This window comes from Primulina tabacum, chromosome 13 (assembly GCF_025594145.1).
Source record: "Primulina tabacum isolate GXHZ01 chromosome 13, ASM2559414v2, whole genome shotgun sequence".
Classification (NCBI taxonomy): domain Eukaryota; kingdom Viridiplantae; phylum Streptophyta; class Magnoliopsida; order Lamiales; family Gesneriaceae; genus Primulina; species Primulina tabacum.
Window position 1 is genome coordinate 34,268,024 of NC_134562.1, and position 16,497 is coordinate 34,284,520.

Consider the following 16,497-nt stretch of genomic DNA (forward strand, 5'->3'; position numbering starts at 1 on the left):
ACAACACACACTATCCTCCGAGATAAAAGATATTTCTTGGAACTAAACCCAACAAAAACAACGGTGAATACAATATCAGGTCCTGTAGACTTGATTAAAGGATGTGGTAAAGCACAATTTTTGTTACCTAATGGTACAAAATTTTTGATCAATGATGCTTTATATTCACCACAATCGAAAAAAAATTTGTTGAGTTTTAATGATATATATTCCCATGGATATGATACTCAAACAATGAATGAAGGGAATGAGAAATATATGTGTCTTATCACATATAAATCAGGAAAGAAATATGTGATTGAAAAACTACCAATGCTCCCTACTGGATTGCATTATACACATATAAGTCCCATTGAATCAAACATGATAGTTGATAATTCTTCGATATTAACCAATTGGCATGATCGATTGGGACATCCTGGTTCAACAATGATGCGAAGAATTATAGAAAATACACATGGTCATCCACTGAAAGACCAGAAGATCTTTCAGAATAATAAGTTTCAATGTAAAGCATGTTCTATTGGAAAACTTATTATAAGACCATCACCAGTCAAAATCCAAACTGAATCACCAATGTTTCTTGAACGTGTTCAGGATAATATTTGTGGACCAATCCATCCACCATGTGGACCATTCAGATACTTTATGCTATTGATTGATGCCTCCAGCAGATGGTCACATGTATGTTTATTATCAACTCGAAATGTTGCATTTGCAAGATTACTTGCTCAAATAATAAAATTGAGGAATCAATTTCCCGATTATACAATCAAGAAAATTAGACTTGATAATGCTGGTGAATTTACTTCCCAAACTTTCAATGATTATTGTATGTCTATGGGAATCATTGTTGAGCATCCTGTTGCTCATGTACATACACATAATGGATTGGCTGAATCATTGATTAAACGTCTGCAAATGATTGCTAGACCAATGATTATGAAAACAAAGCTCCCTATTTCTATATGGGGACATGCAATTTTACACGCTGCTTCATTAATTCGCATCAGACCAAGTGCATATCATAAATACTCCCCATTGCAGCTTGCATTTGGTAAAGAACCAGACATTTCTCATCTGAGAATTTTTGGATGTATGGTGTATGTGCCTATTGCACCACCGCAACGAAAGAAAATGGGACCTCAAAGAAAGGTTGAAATTTATATCGGTTATGATAGTCCATCAATCATTCGATATCTTGAACCTCAGACAGGCGACGTGTTCACAGCACGTTTTGCTGATTGTCATTTTAATGAGGAAATCTTCTCAATGTTAGGGGAAGAACAGAAACATACCGAAAAGGAAATTACATGGTATGTATCATCATTGTTATATCTGGATCCAAGAACAAAACAATGTGAAAAAGATGTACAACAAATTGTACACTTGCAAAGAATAGCAAATCAAATACCAGATGCATTTGCAGACACAAAAGGGGTAACTAAATCATATATACATGCTGCAAATGCCCCTGCTCGAATTGAAATTCCAAAGAAACAAATGGAAGATACTCATGATTTCATTAAACGCCTGAAGCGTGGAAGGTCCAGTCGGTTCCAAGGATAAAAATTCATCGAAAAAGAAAATTCATAGAGAAACACGATGATCACAAAATAAAGAATGACGTTTCTGAAGAAACACATGATGATCACAAAATAGAGAATGGTGTTCCTGAAGAAACACATGATGATGAAAATGTTCTGTCAGAACCACAAACTGACGAGAATCATGAAATCTCTATCAATTATATTAATACTGGAAAAATATGGAACCGAAAAGATATAGATGAAATTGATGATATATTTTCTTATAATGTGGCAATCGACATCATAAATGATAACGAAGATCATGAACCAAAATCTTTTGGTGAATGTAAAAATCGGCAGGATTGGATAAAATGGAAAGATGCCATCCAGGTTGAATTAAATTCGCTAAATAAACGTAATGTTTTTGGACCTATAGTCCTTACACCTGAAGGTGTAAAACCTGTTGGATACAAATGAGTTTTTATTCGAAAGCGAAATGAGAAAAATGAAATAGTAAGATATAAAGCTCGACTTGTTGCACAAGGTTTTTCTCAAAGGCCTGGAATTGATTATGAAGAAACGTATTCTCCTGTGATGGATGCAATTACGTTTCGGTATTTGATTAGCTTGACGGTATCTGAAAATTTAGAAATGCGTCTTATGGATGTTGTTACAGCTTACTTATATGGATCACTTGATAGTAATATATATATGAAAATCCCTGAAGGATTTAAGATGCCTGAAGCACAAAGTTCAAAACTCAGGGAATGTTATTCTGTGAAATTACAAAGATCATTATATGAGTTAAAGCAATCAGGTCGAATGTGGTATAATCGACTAAGTGATCACTTGATGAAAAAGGGATATGTAAATAATTCAATATGCCCTTGTGTTTTCATTAAGAAAACAACATCCGGATGCGTAATTATTGCTGTATATGTTGATGATTTAAACATCATTGGAACGAATAAAGAAATTCAAGAAGTTGTGTCATACTTGAAGGAAGAATTTGAAATGAAGGATCTTGGAAAAACCAAGTATTTTATGGGTTTACAAATTGAACAAAAAGAATGTGGAATGTTTGTTCACCAGACAAATTACATAGAAAAGATCCTTAAACGTTTTAATATGGATAAAGCAAATCCTTTAAGTACTCCAATGGTTGTTAGATCATTAAACATAGAAAAGAATCCATTCCGTCCATGTGAAGATGATGAAGATATTCCTGGTCCAGAAGTACCATATCTAAGTGTCATAGGTGCCCTTATGTACCTTACAAATTGTACAAGGCCTGATATATCTTTTGCCGTGAATCTGTTGACAAGATTTAGCACATATCCAACAAAGAGACACTGGAACGGAATTAAACATATATTCCGTTATCTATGAGGAACGACAGACTTGGGACTTTTGTATTCAAAAGATGCTAATCCAAGTATAATTGGTTATGCTGATGCTGGATACTTATCTGATCCACACAAGGCACGTTCCCAAACTGGATATGTATTTACTCGTGGAGGCACTGCAATATCTTGGCGTTCTCAGAAACAAACGCTCGTAACAACTTCATCAAATCATGCCGAGATTATTGCACTACATGAAGCAAGTCGTGAATGTGTGTGGTTAAAATCAATGACCTAACATATCCAAATTTCATGCGGATTATCATCTGATGAGAAGCCTGTGATACTATATGAAGATAATGCTGCATGTGTTGCTCAAATGAAAGAAGGATACATAAAAAGCGACAGAACTAAACATATTCCTCCTAAGTTCTTCGCATTCACCAAGGAGCTTGAGAAGAATAGATGTATTGATGTTCGTCACATTCAATCAAGTGAAAACTCATCAGATCTCTTCACAAAGGCACTTCCTACGTCAATATTCAGAAAGCACATATATAATATTGGGATGCGCAATCTACGAAATTTGTGAAGAATTGTTCATAGTCAACATCAGGGAGAGTTTACGTGACTGCACTCTTTTTCCCTTACTATGGTTTTTATCCCAATGGGTTTTTCCAAGTAAGGTTTTTAACGAGGCCAGTACAAAAACACGTAATGAAGACATCATCGTATCATGATCATCATCACAAGGGGGAGTATTGGAAAATAATATTTAAAATGTGTGTATTGAATATTTGAATGTTGAATATTTGAATGTTGAAAATAAGAGTTGTAAATATTGAAAATTAGTGTGTGATGATGTAGGTAATGATGTATTTTATTTTTGGATTATTTGTAAAGATTTCCTATAAATAGATCTCTCATTTGTGAAGAAAATCACAATTGAGTAGAGAGAAAAATATTATAAAGCTGTGTAGTTTGGTAAATTTTGAGAGTTTGAGATTTTTACTTTTTACCATAAATTTTTACTTTTTCACAACACAAGTGTTATTTTTGAGGATCAAATATTATTTATATTTATATTATATCATTCAAACTTTTGGAAGTTCTCTCCAATTATTTCATCAATCTAAATTAAACAATTGGTGTAAGTATCTCTTTACTAACCTTTCAATTTCTATTTTTTTTCTCGACATAAGACTTGTTTTATGTAGTTATCAATGGTAATAATTTGTATTGCAATAACTTTGATACCCAATATGACCTCACGAGTTTTAACCTTAAAAATCGGTTTTTGCGTATAAAAAAACAGAGGGGAAAAAAAAAAAAAAAACCTCACCTCTTGTGGTGTGGCTAAATCATATTCTTTTTATTACAAAAAATTATAAAGACCTCTCCTTATTTTCATAAGAGACCCACGAGATCGATGATTTTAAGGAAAGAATGAGTCACGAGACGAAGAGAGTAAAAATCGTATAGATGTATAAATATAACGCGAGAAATACATGCAAAATAGAAAACAATAACGGCGGTAATTACGACACAAGAAAAGTCGGCTGGAAAAGTCGTTAAATTTCGCAGCACGTCGCTCTGGTCTCCGTTCGATGTCTCTCGATATTCTATTATATTCTATTTTCAATATCTGAATCCGTAGTTGTCATAAAATTCTTCTGCCCCAACCCCAAGCTTCCACGCTACGTTTGTTGCATCTCTATACTATTTAGCCGGTGTTGTTCCGACGGATTATACTGAAGCGAACATTGACCAAGAATATGGCCGGCCGTTATGATCCCAACCCGTTTGATGAAGACGAAGTTAATCCCTTTTCTGTGAGTCATATACCCTTTTACTTCGCGTATGGGTGTGCTATATTTTAGGTGGGAAAAAAATACTTCTTTGTTCTTTTGATTGCGCCAAAAACGGATTTGAACTTGCTAGTCCAAGTGAATAATTTGAAGTTAACCAAAGAGTTCTTCTGTAAATAATTGAGGGTTTTGGGCTTTCTGAGAAAGGAATTACGATGATTGTCGATTTTATTGTTTTGAGTGTAAATTTTGTATGGAGTCCAATGAAGTCAATCCATTGGCTTTAAGCTGTTGGTTAAATTGCTTTGGCATTTTTACGGAACCTGCAGGATGTTTTTGTATTACATAGTACTGATTAGAGTATATATGTATGTAAATACAGGATGGAGGGGCTGGAGGTAAAGCACGCGGGCAATCAAGGTTTGGTGGAGGTTCGTTTTATACAACGGTGAGTTCATCTTTATTTTGCTTACATGCTCATAAATGCTTTCATGTTGTACCTTGATCTTGGAACATGCATTCCCACTTTATACTCGTGCATATGACGGGTCTCCCAGTTTTATCCATAATTTGCCATTGAATCAATTTGAGTAATTTTGAGTCTATTAATTTTGTTTCTCGAGATTATTTTTGTTCAAGCTTTATACTTTGAAATACTTGTTTCTGTCGTCACCTTTATACCTTAATGCATGAGCAGTTTGCATAGCATTTTTTTGGAAGTCTTTTTCACAATAACGATGTTCTATATTTTCAGACTACTGGGAGCGTCCCTCCCGTGACAAACTCAAGACTTTCACCCCTTCCTCCAGAACCTGCTGATTTCTACAATCCTACGGCTCCATATGATATTCCTCTTGATAGTACTTCGGTAGTTTTGATTGCAATGCTGTCTTGTTTGTTTCTTAAATTTGTTTGAGCAGTCTTCTAATAAAGGAAAATTTCAATTGCAGGATTTGAAAATGAAAGAGAGAGAGCTACAGGCTAAGGAAGCTGAGTTGAAAAGGAGGGAACAGGTATCAACTCTGTTTACTCTTGAACCGTGGGCATGAATTTCTGTGAAGAACTCTCTGATATGCAGTGAATACAGCTCCTGTTAGTTTTAATGGCAAACACAAATCAGCAATACTCCTTTCAATGCTCATCCCCTATACACACCCACACACACAACATATAATTGAAATTCAAGTTAAACTATGACATCAATTGGACGTCATAGACCATAAAACCTATTAGGATCGTTATAAAGCGGTAATCAAGTCAATTCTGGCTGAAGATGTGGAAAGTTTATATATGAGAATAATTGTGTCTTCATCATATATGCATATATAATGCTGACATTCATGTGATTATTGAACTGTTCTATCCACTGTCAATCATTGGATATCTTAAATAGCATATCGTTTGGAGGTGGAACCAAATTGTTTACCCACTATTTACTAGTAATTAAACATTGAACATATTTTTTTTTCCAGTGAAGCATTTGATTATTTTGGCTATATAGTGTCAAATGAACAAATCGTAACTTAAAATTTTAGACTTTTTTATCATGACACTTGTTAATAATTTATTATAAATTGATGTGATAAATGCAAGGTGCAAAATAGAATAATCTATTGATTGAAGAGTGAAAATTGTATCCATTGAAGAAGAATTGAGAAAAGGAATCTGGTCATGCAAAAGTTGACAAATAATTCCTTTCCATGAAAAAGAAAATTTGTGGGCAATAAAAATTATAGTGGAATTTCTAAATGACTCGCCAGGAAACCAAATTTGAGCTCCAAGAGGCTCTTCCTTAATATATAGTATCTTATACTATAACCATAACTAACATCGTTCATGTGCCCTGTTTTTGTTTGGACCATGTTATCATCCTGTTCTTAATACGTCAATTCCTGGGCAGCTCCCCTTCCCTGGTTATCCCATTATTACTTTATCTTGTGTACAATAAATTACATAGCCACTTCTTCCCCCAGCCTTCAATAAACTATCTGGTTGGGCAGCTCCCCATCCACAGTTATTCTGTAAATTATGTTATATCGTGTAGAGTTTGTACAATATATTACATAGCCTCCACCACCACAGCCACACCCTCCTTCAAAACCAATTTGGATCCAACCCTCTTTAATGTGTATTATTAACTTATTGATGCTCTGCAGGAAGTTAGGCGAAGAGAAGAGGCTGCTGCACGAGGTACTTTGTTCTATTCTTGATGACTTTTTTTTTTTTTCAGTTTTGAAAAGGTATACTTCATTGTCTAGTTATTCCTAGAGGCTTTTTCAAAGTCCAGAGAATTATTACCCTATTTTTGGTTCTCTTTGCAGCTGGTATTGTGATTGAGGATAAAAATTGGCCTCCATTTTTTCCCATTATACATCATGACATTGCAAATGAAATACCAATTCATTTGCAGAAACTGCAATACGTTACATTTACAACCTTGTTAGGTATGTAAAACTGGCTGATATTGTTATGGAGGTTCTGTGATTTTTTGTTACCATGCTATTTATTATTTGAATCCTGCAGTATCACTGTCTGCTTTTGCCTTTGTGGTTTGATGGAGATTATCTAACTACGCTACTAATTTGTATGTACCGTGATCAGGACTCACATTTACCCTTTTCTGGAATCTCATTGCCGTGACTGCAGCGTGGATTAAACTGGGAGGTTGGTAACTTGGTATTTTAGTATGCATCATTTGTTATCATTATTGATAAGTGGTCTTGACCTTACGTTCATAATCCTGTCCTCCAGATCCAAAGATTTGGTTTCTTGCTGTTATCTACTTCATATCTGGGGTTCCAGGAGCTTATGTGTTATGGTATCGCCCACTTTACCGTGCTTTTAGGTAAGTGCTTCTATCTTTTTGCAGGACCAAATGTTGCGTTTATACTTCTGCATAATTTCGTGTGGAACATTTGATATTCAGAAGGTTGTAGCGAGTTAACTTTCAGAAAAATAATTTGTAATTAATCTACGTGGAAGGCTAAAGACTTTATATAATGGGATGCTCAAAATTTTAATTAGTTGCATGGATCCGCTGTTGTCTATCTTCAGATAATTTCACTCAAACTAATCTATATCGCAGGACTGAAAGTGCCGTGAAGTTTAGCTGGTTTTTCTTGTTTTACTTGGTAAGTTTTCTAAACAAATGGTCGTCATATATATATATATATATATATTGAATCACTCCCAGTTTGTCATCTTATGCCTCTACAGCTTCACATCGGCTTCTGTATATTTGCCGCTGTTGCGCCTCCTATAGTATTCAAAGGAAAATCACTGGCGTGAGTCTTCTTTCTAATTTTGCCACGCTTCATTGGTTTCATAATTTATGCCATATCTTCTTTATTCACATAGTTCACATTATTTCATGTCAATCATTACGTTTCATATTTCTTGGAGTTTCTGCATGTTTGGTTCATTTAATCTTGTTCTTCAATAGTTTTGGGCTCTTGTTAAATATTTCTCTCGGCTATATAATGCCATTAGTCAATAGCAATTATCAATTTTTCGTTGTTTGTCTTTTGACCTGATTATGGATAGTGGTTTTACAGAGGTATCCTACCAGCCGTAGATATCATAGGCAATCATGCCATAGTCGGGGTAAGTCATATATATATACACCCCTGCTGAGCTTATACTTATTGGCATGTTATTGACAAGAAACTGATCCTGTGTATTATACAAAGGGGGGGTTACCTAGTTTCCTCCACCCTTGTAAGAAAGGGATCATCCGCTATCTTGTCTAGTAACCAAATTTGGAGGTACAAAATGTGTGTATGTTTACACTAAAATTGTGCATTGCTTCCCAGGTTTTCTACTTCATTGGGTTTGGACTGTTCTGCCTCGAGTCAGTTCTTAGCCTCTGGGTTATTCAGGTCTGATCATTGTTTCTCCACACAATATATGTTCTAACACAAATCCATTCCATACACCAAGAGACTCTACCTGTGTGGTTGTTATGTTGACGGTTGGTTCTTGTATATGTGCAGCAAGTATACCTGTACTTCAGAGGCAGCGGCAAAGCAGCAGAGATGAAGCGTGAAGCTGCTAGGGGAGCATTGAGAGCAGCAATCTAACTTCTGAAAAGTCGAAAAACTGAACGATAGGAAGTCCCGTCATATGATGGATATCATATGTGGGAGGAGGTGCAAGTGTTAGTTCATTATTTTGTAATAGTTTCATTCACGGTTTGCCTGTTTTGTGAGAGAGATGATTTGAGGGATGGACTAAAAACATGATAGAGATTGTATCTAGTCTGTTTTGTAATTATTATTATGAATATAATTTGTTGTTTATTTGATTAATTATGTATTGTAAAACTCAACACTTTATATATTTAGTATCATTAAACTTTACATACAATAATACTGCGGATTTCAAATACATCTACAATGGCCTGATTCGGAACTTATCCATCAAAGTCATGTTTTTCCCTCAAAGAAATTTATCAATCCAAAGGGAATAAAGGTATATCAATACAAAACATCAGTTTGTACAAAGAAAATAATGCCATAATCGAACGTCAATATATATTTTAATACAATAAATCGTATATTAATTTGGAAGATCACATTAGGCCAACTTTTATGATGCAAAATTTTGATAGAATCACCATAATCCACCCACATACATCGACCTTCTTGCCTGTCAGACCTACCCACTACAAACTTGGATCTTCATTGATCTTTCTCAGTTTGATCTATGTCACTGCGTTAATTTTTTTTCTCAATAAAAGATGTTCATATGAATATCTGCCTGCGATACAATCCGCACAATCAACTTCAAATCAATCCATTAGCATATGAAGATTAATCTGAATGCTGCTACATACATGATAAAGTTCATTCATAAAGCAAGCACAGAGCAACGATGTTGCCGTGGAATCACATTTCACATACTATATATATATATATTTGTGTGTGTATTTATTATAATTTATAAGTAGAAGCGACACAAAACACTCCATTGATCATCTGATAATCTCCTCAGCAATAAGCGATACATTTGTTCTTGCAATCAATAGTGCAGCCACCGCCACCTCCTCCTCCGCCGTACCCCTTTCCGGCGTGGCTGTAGGAAGTGAAACACTTGGCCGGGAACGCCAACTTCTTCTTGTAACACGGCCCTTTGTCTTTACACACAACAGTCGGCCTTATCACGGCGCCTTTTGCGTACCCTCCCTTAGGTCCTCCGTACCCGCCACCGAAGCCTCCGCCACCGAATCCGGGTCGGAACCATGGTATGTTGAACCCACCTCCCGGGCCAAAGAAGCCCCCCATCCCTTTGTCATCGTTGGGGCGAATGGCGAGGGATATGGTGGCTGAAACAAGCAAGAAAACAATGAGAAATGTGATTTTCATATTTGAATTTGTTATGAAAAGAGGAAGAGAAACGAGTAAATGAAGGTGAAAGATGCATTTATGAAGTGGATGACAGTTGCTGTGACTCGCAGGTAGTGAAAGTGGTAGGTTAGGGAAAGCAGCGTTCTCACACGGTCAAACCAAAGTCTTCACTAATTTGGACCTATCAGTCGTAGCCACACCGCAATTTGCTGGTTTAAATCGCATTGTTTGAAAAAAAAAAGTTTTATAAGAAAATATATTTTATCGTTATTTAATGATGGTTTTAGTGCAATACAAAAATTGTTTAAATAATTGAGAAAATAATAATAAATATAGATTTTGAACTATATATATGAGGCGAAATCGACTCAATCTGATCATGTTTTAAAATATTTTAAGTTAAATTATCAAATTATGACTGTGAATTGTATTAAACATCATTCCCCTCACGTGATGAGTATATGATAAGTATGCTATTAATCAAGTTTTGTACTTATATAATTTGAAAGTCATGCATTATTTATATTTTGCATGGGAATTAAAATTTTTATAAATACAAAAACTATCGTGAGATCAGTATCACAAGTCAATTTCATGAGAGATATATCCAACCACATACAATATATGAAAAAATATTATAGTTATGCACAAAGTCAATATTTCTAATGTATATAAAATTATGATATCGTCTCACAAAAAACGAATAAACATATCTTTATACATTATTCATTGTCTTGGTAACATCACCGATAAAGGAAAAAAGTAATCTACAAGAGAAGCTAGACCATTAGAAGAGGGTGGCCGACCATTTAATCGAATATAAATGCAATGCACATCCCATCATATATACTTTGATTTCGAGTGAATAAATAATGTATAACAACTTATCCCAAACATTTATATCACAACAGAAGTCAATTGAATTATTGAATTATGAGTAGTTTTCATGTGAGAATGTCTCACGAATCTTTATTTGTGAGACATATCAATCATATCAATATTCACAATAAAAAGTAGGCAAAAACTTGTATGAGACGGTCTCACGGGTCGTATTGGGTCATCCATGAAAAAATATTACTTTTTATGCTTAGATTAACACTTTTTATTGTGAATATCGGTAGGATTGACCCATCTCACAGATAAAAATTCGTGAGACCATCTGACAAGAGACCTACTCTAAAAAAATAATACTCTCAGCATAAAAAATAGTATTTTTTCATGGATGATCCAAATAAGAGATCTGTCTCACAAAATACGACTTATAAAACCATCTCATACAAGTTTTTGTCTTGTATCATTTGCAACACGCTTATTTGAATCATTTGCAACACTCTTATTTTTTGAGCTTTTTAATGGCCCACCCCTTTGCAATAAATGGAATTATTTATTTTTATTTTGTTGATGATGGAGAATGAAAATAGCTTGGGTGATATATTATTTTCATTCTCTCTTTGATATAATCTAAGCCTGGGATTTTTTGTACACCGCTTATTTTTGTTCTAAGTACATGGGATGACCATATTTTGAGAGTTCAGAAAATAAGGACAAAATTCATTCTAAATAATTTATTATAAAAAATTGTCAAATATTTTTCCCCCTAAAAACAACCCATCAAATTGTCATTAAAAACATCATTTATTTCGGGATTTGGATCCTCTACTGTGTTGAAAAGATAGCATTTGGTGCTGTGCATTTTTTACACGAGATGATCATGTGATCATCTTCTGGACATCAAATCATTTAAGATAAATTTAAAAAGGTTGTCAAACTAAACGAGATGATCATCTCGTGTAAAAAAAGTCAACATAGCAGAGGATCCAAATCCGTTATTTCGATATTAATCTAATTTAAGAGAGTATTTTAATAAAATGCAAGAAATATCCTTATTGGTCTATTGGAGTGTTTGCATAAGATAGAGTTTGACGATGATGTATTGTGATCTGTAAATGATTGTAAATATTAATTTGGATTAGACAAAATTATTTGAGATAAGAGTATTCAGAAAAATTTTCTTGTTTATTTACTACAATATTATAATCACTTTTGAATAATCAGAATCAATATGAAAACCAGCTGCTAGTTTGAATCAAATTAAATTGAGCAGAAGTAAAAGCAAAATTTGAGGTTAACAAATAAATAAAAAAATAAAACTGAATTTTTAATCACTTTTTACTACAAACAATCTTTTTTTTTTTAATGTAAAAAGATCCATTAAGAATTCAAAGATAGATCATGTTCTACAACATTCAACAACCAACTAGGAAAACGTCCTAGTACCCAATCTAAATTAGACACACAAATAAAAAACTTATTATTTTTGTTGAGATCGATCTTATATCCGACTCAAAAATATAAAAAAAACATCAAAACATAACCTTAACGTATTTGATATTTATTCCTATATGCATGTTATAATTTTTTCACTTGAAAAGAGAGATAAATACATTGAGTTGAATATAAAATTTCATTTACTCAACTTGTAGTAACATTCACGTGCCAAAATGTAAATTTTACTCAAATATGTATTGTGTTTGACATTTTTAGTCATATATTTTTATTGAATTAATTATAGACATGAAACTATATTTCGATTATCAATTTTAGTCTCAGATCTAAATTGTGCATTTAAATAACTAATATCATGTTAAATTTTAATGAGTAGATATCTCGAAAGACGGTTTCACTTGATTTATATATGCGAAAAGTTAGACGAGTCAAATCGACCTCAATCTTACATTAAAAATAACTTTAGGTATAAAAGTTTATAATTTTCATGAATTGAAGTCGGGTTGAATATTGATTTCATGAAATTAACTCGTGACACTAACTATTTCACAAGAGTTTTTGTGAATCTCTACGTGATTAAAAAAATATCTCACAACGTATACGTGTGCTTGACAACGTATTTATGAATTCTTAAAAGTGATGTTGGTCAATTTATTACGTGATTTTGACAAAAAGAACTAGTAAAAACATAATTAGAAGAATATTATTTATTCAGCCAAAAATATATCATTGAAAAGAATAAGTGTTTTTTGAGACGATCTCATAAATCTTTATCCGTTAGACGAGTCAACCATGTCATATCTACAATAAAAAATAATATTTTTGACATGAAAAATAATAATTTTTTGAATGATCCAAATAGAATATTTATCTTATAAAATCGACTCGTGAGATCGCTTCACATAATTTTTTGTCATTTAAAATATCACACGCAATACACATCAGATTAACATGTCAAGCTGATCAACTTTTTATATCAATAATATTTTAAAATTTGCAATAATATTAGATTCTCGTTTATTACAAATTCAAACAATGGAATTTATGTTGGAAACCGAATTTGATTGGCGAGCGTTTTCTTCCAATCAAGAGAAGCATGTGGTCCATTCGCATCAGATCACATGCAGCTCTCCCAAATTCCTGAATTATCCCTTGTTTTCGGACGGAGTGGTGGACACGCCGCAATTCTTGCAGGGACACACATGAAATATCACGCCGACCAATTCAATTAAAAAAGTAGCCACCCTCCTTCCCCATTAATCCCAGAATCAAGAAAACAACAAGTGAGACAGGGAGAAGAGAAGAGAAGAGAAGAGCGTGAGGAGACTAATGGGGTACGCAGGGAAAGAGAGGGGAGAACAAGAAGAGGGTGTGATGGCCACAGAATTTTTCTGGTCTTATACAGATGAACCTCATGCCTCTCGCAGAAGACAGATCCTCTCCAAGTACCCGCAGATTAAACAACTTTTTGGCCCCGACCCCTTTGCTTTCCTCAAGGTACTTTTATGTGTCTTTGTTTCTGTAATGTGGGTTATATTGTACGGATTCACGGAGAAGAGATTGGGTTTTTCCAAGATTGATTTTTTTTTACATCTTGTGTTGTTTCTGTGGATTTTGGTTGGGTCCATTGTGATTGGATTATCTTTTTTTTAAAAAAGGAATATTAGGTTTCTCTGTTTTCTTGTTGAGTTGTTTCGTGTGTCCAAATGAATCGTTTCCTGGATATTGTCTGCTATGCGTATTAGGCCATTCATATAGAATGTGTTATTTGGTGCATTGAACTTTACTGATCTGCGCTTAGTAATGCTATGAATATTGATAGGAATTTGATTGGATCTCCTTGTGTGGCCAAACTGCATCCATTCATCCCTTTCCTCCCAACTGTAAAAATGGCCTTTCAGGAAAAAGAGAATATGGCTTCTTTTAATATTGCTTAACTTGAATGATTAGATTGTGAAACTTCGTTTGGCTAATTATTCTCTTTTGTAAAGGTGTTGAATTCTTTGAGTTAATCAAATCTAAGCTAACGTGCTCCGATACAGTTGGTACTTGGTTGTGTTTGGTTGATTGATTGATCTCTCATCCAAAATTCATTTCATGAGAATAGATCATCGCTCTTACTTCTATGTAGTAACATTATAAACTAATATTTAGTTAAAGTTGTAATTAAGAAGGTGAAATTCATTGAAGAACATTGGAAAAGTATTGTTTTCATTGTGCAGCAGTTGGAGCTGCTGATCATTTGTTTAATACCTTTTTTATTTGTACTCAATTCATAGCAATTCCCTGAAGCAAATTTGAATTTGGAAAACTGCTAAGCATCAAAGTAACAAACTGTTACTTATGTTTTCAATTGTCTTATATTATAGATTGCCGCAGTTGTTTCACTTCAGCTATGGACTGCAGCCTTCCTCTGTGATGCAGGTTGGCTGAAGATACTAATGTTGGCATATTTTTTCGGCTCTTTTCTCAACCACAACCTGTTCTTGGCAATTCACGAGCTTAGTCACAACTTAGCCTTCTCAAATCCGGTCTACAACAGGTGGCTTGGGATTTTCGCTAACCTCCCCATTGGTGTTCCTATGTCTGTTACCTTCCAAAAGTATCATCTTGAGCACCATCGGTTCCAAGGAGTAGACGGCATTGATATGGACATTCCAAGCCTTACCGAGGTCAATCTTGTAACCAATGTTATTTCAAAATCAATATGGGTTGTCTTACAGCTATTCTTTTATGCTCTCCGCCCCCTCTTTCTCAAACCAAAACCTCCAGGAATGTGGGAGTTCATTAATTTTATTATTCAACTCAGCCTTGATGCCTGTTTTGTTTATATCTGGGGCTGGAAGTCTCTTGGTTATTTGATTCTTTCTACCTTTGTTGGGGGTGGAATGCACCCAATGGCCGGCCATTTTATCTCAGAACACTACATTTTTAAGCCAACAGATCAAGAAACGTATTCTTACTATGGCCCTTTGAATCTGATGACATGGAGTGTTGGCTACCACAATGAGCACCATGATTTCCCAAGAATACCGGGAAGCAAACTATACAAGGTGAAGGAGATTGCACCAGAGTTTTACGAAAATTTGGAGTCATATAAATCTTGGAGCCAGATCATTGCCATGTATATAATGGAAAGGACGGTCGGGCCTTTCAGCCGAATGAAGAGAAAACTATCAGCCAATTCGATGAAGAAATCTGAATAGTTTCCAGACTAAATATGGGTTTTTCTTTGTTTCCGCTTGACCTCAGTTTTGCAGGTTTGATGTGAGATATAGTCGATTTATTGTTTTTTTTGTTGTTGTTTGTATCATTTAATGGATCAATTCTCTTGATGCATGTTGATTTGGAATAAATCAACAGAAGTCATTGTGTTATTTAGTATCGTAAAAGACCGATTGAGACTCTCTCCACTGTCCCACGAAGATCTCTACGCACTTGTCTAATTTCTTTACAGTTCAAGCATGGTCTTACCGACATTGTTCTTGAAGCCAGTAATATTTCAACCTTTCAAGCGTAGAGCTTTTTGTTTCAGAAACTGATGTCTATTCCTTATCAATACCCATTAAGGATTCTTAACTTAAAGAACAGAGTAAACTCAAAATCATCCATATGGACAGCAGTAAGGCCCACCTGTATCAAGAATGAATCCGGGAGGGTGGTTCCCCCATGGTCATGTCCACCACCATACCCCATACCCCGTCCATATCCTGAGGAGATGCTGCCATAACTCCAACTGCCTCAGCTTCACCCGTTGAAGCTTCCTTTGTCCCCACTCCCATCACCTGCCCATAACTACCATCCCGGGGCTTTCACCATATGCAATCATGTTTCCACTACTCCAGCATCCTCCACTCCCATCAAAGCCACCACCATTACTGCCATGGCCATAGCTGTAACCAGCATCACCTTCACCACCGTTGGCACAACCCTCACTGCCACTCACTTGACCAGAATAACCTGTCTACTCCGTGAACATGACTCTCCCATAACATGCCAGGGTTGGTCATTTGAATTTCAGCCATAGGGATCCAATTTTTAACCGAGCGCACAAAATACATCTAAGATTAACAATGCCATCAATACCATGTAATGCCATTTAAATTGCAGCCATTTTTTAAAATTTTTATTTATGGAAAAACAGATAATGTATATTAAATTTCAAGCGGAAATTGCAACATATGTG

The 16,497-nt window shown here is 34.7% G+C and overlaps 3 protein-coding genes across 3 annotated transcripts; 2 read left to right on the forward strand and 1 right to left on the reverse strand.

The window, feature by feature from the left end:
- The first annotated feature begins 4,404 nt into the window (after window positions 1-4,404).
- LOC142522610 (secretory carrier-associated membrane protein 2-like) lies at window positions 4,405-9,038 on the forward strand. The gene is made up of 13 exons (XM_075626104.1): window positions 4,405-4,704; window positions 5,063-5,128; window positions 5,435-5,548; window positions 5,631-5,693; window positions 6,837-6,870; window positions 7,002-7,124; window positions 7,282-7,344; window positions 7,432-7,525; window positions 7,766-7,811; window positions 7,897-7,964; window positions 8,235-8,283; window positions 8,493-8,558; window positions 8,673-9,038. The coding sequence occupies exons 1-13, from the start codon at window positions 4,648-4,650 to the stop codon at window positions 8,757-8,759; spliced, it is 930 nt and encodes a 309-aa protein (XP_075482219.1). The 5' UTR covers window positions 4,405-4,647; the 3' UTR covers window positions 8,760-9,038.
- A 420-nt stretch (window positions 9,039-9,458) lies between these two features.
- LOC142522611 (uncharacterized) lies at window positions 9,459-10,115 on the reverse strand. The gene has a single exon (XM_075626105.1). It carries the CDS (start codon window positions 10,041-10,043, stop codon window positions 9,669-9,671), a length of 375 nt encoding a protein of 124 aa, XP_075482220.1. The 5' UTR covers window positions 10,044-10,115; the 3' UTR covers window positions 9,459-9,668.
- A 3,383-nt stretch (window positions 10,116-13,498) lies between these two features.
- LOC142522978 (sphingolipid delta(4)-desaturase DES1-like) lies at window positions 13,499-15,718 on the forward strand. Its single transcript, XM_075626598.1, has 2 exons — window positions 13,499-13,808; window positions 14,681-15,718. The coding sequence occupies exons 1-2, from the start codon at window positions 13,641-13,643 to the stop codon at window positions 15,515-15,517; spliced, it is 1,005 nt and encodes a 334-aa protein (XP_075482713.1). The 5' UTR covers window positions 13,499-13,640; the 3' UTR covers window positions 15,518-15,718.
- Window positions 15,719-16,497: the final 779 nt, after the last annotated feature.

Coding starts and splice junctions, on each gene's coding strand:
- LOC142522610 (XM_075626104.1), top strand. CDS start 4,648: ATGGCCGGCCGTTATGATCCCAACCCGTTTGATGAAGACGAAGTTAAT. Junction 5,694..6,836: donor AGTTGAAAAGGAGGGAACAG/GTATCAACTCTG, acceptor GATGCTCTGCAG/GAAGTTAGGCGAAGAGAAGA. Junction 6,871..7,001: donor AGAAGAGGCTGCTGCACGAG/GTACTTTGTTCT, acceptor TTCTCTTTGCAG/CTGGTATTGTGATTGAGGAT.
- LOC142522978 (XM_075626598.1), top strand. CDS start 13,641: ATGGGGTACGCAGGGAAAGAGAGGGGAGAACAAGAAGAGGGTGTGATG. Junction 13,809..14,680: donor ACCCCTTTGCTTTCCTCAAG/GTACTTTTATGT, acceptor CTTATATTATAG/ATTGCCGCAGTTGTTTCACT.
- LOC142522611 (XM_075626105.1), bottom strand. CDS start 10,043: ATGAAAATCACATTTCTCATTGTTTTCTTGCTTGTTTCAGCCACCATA.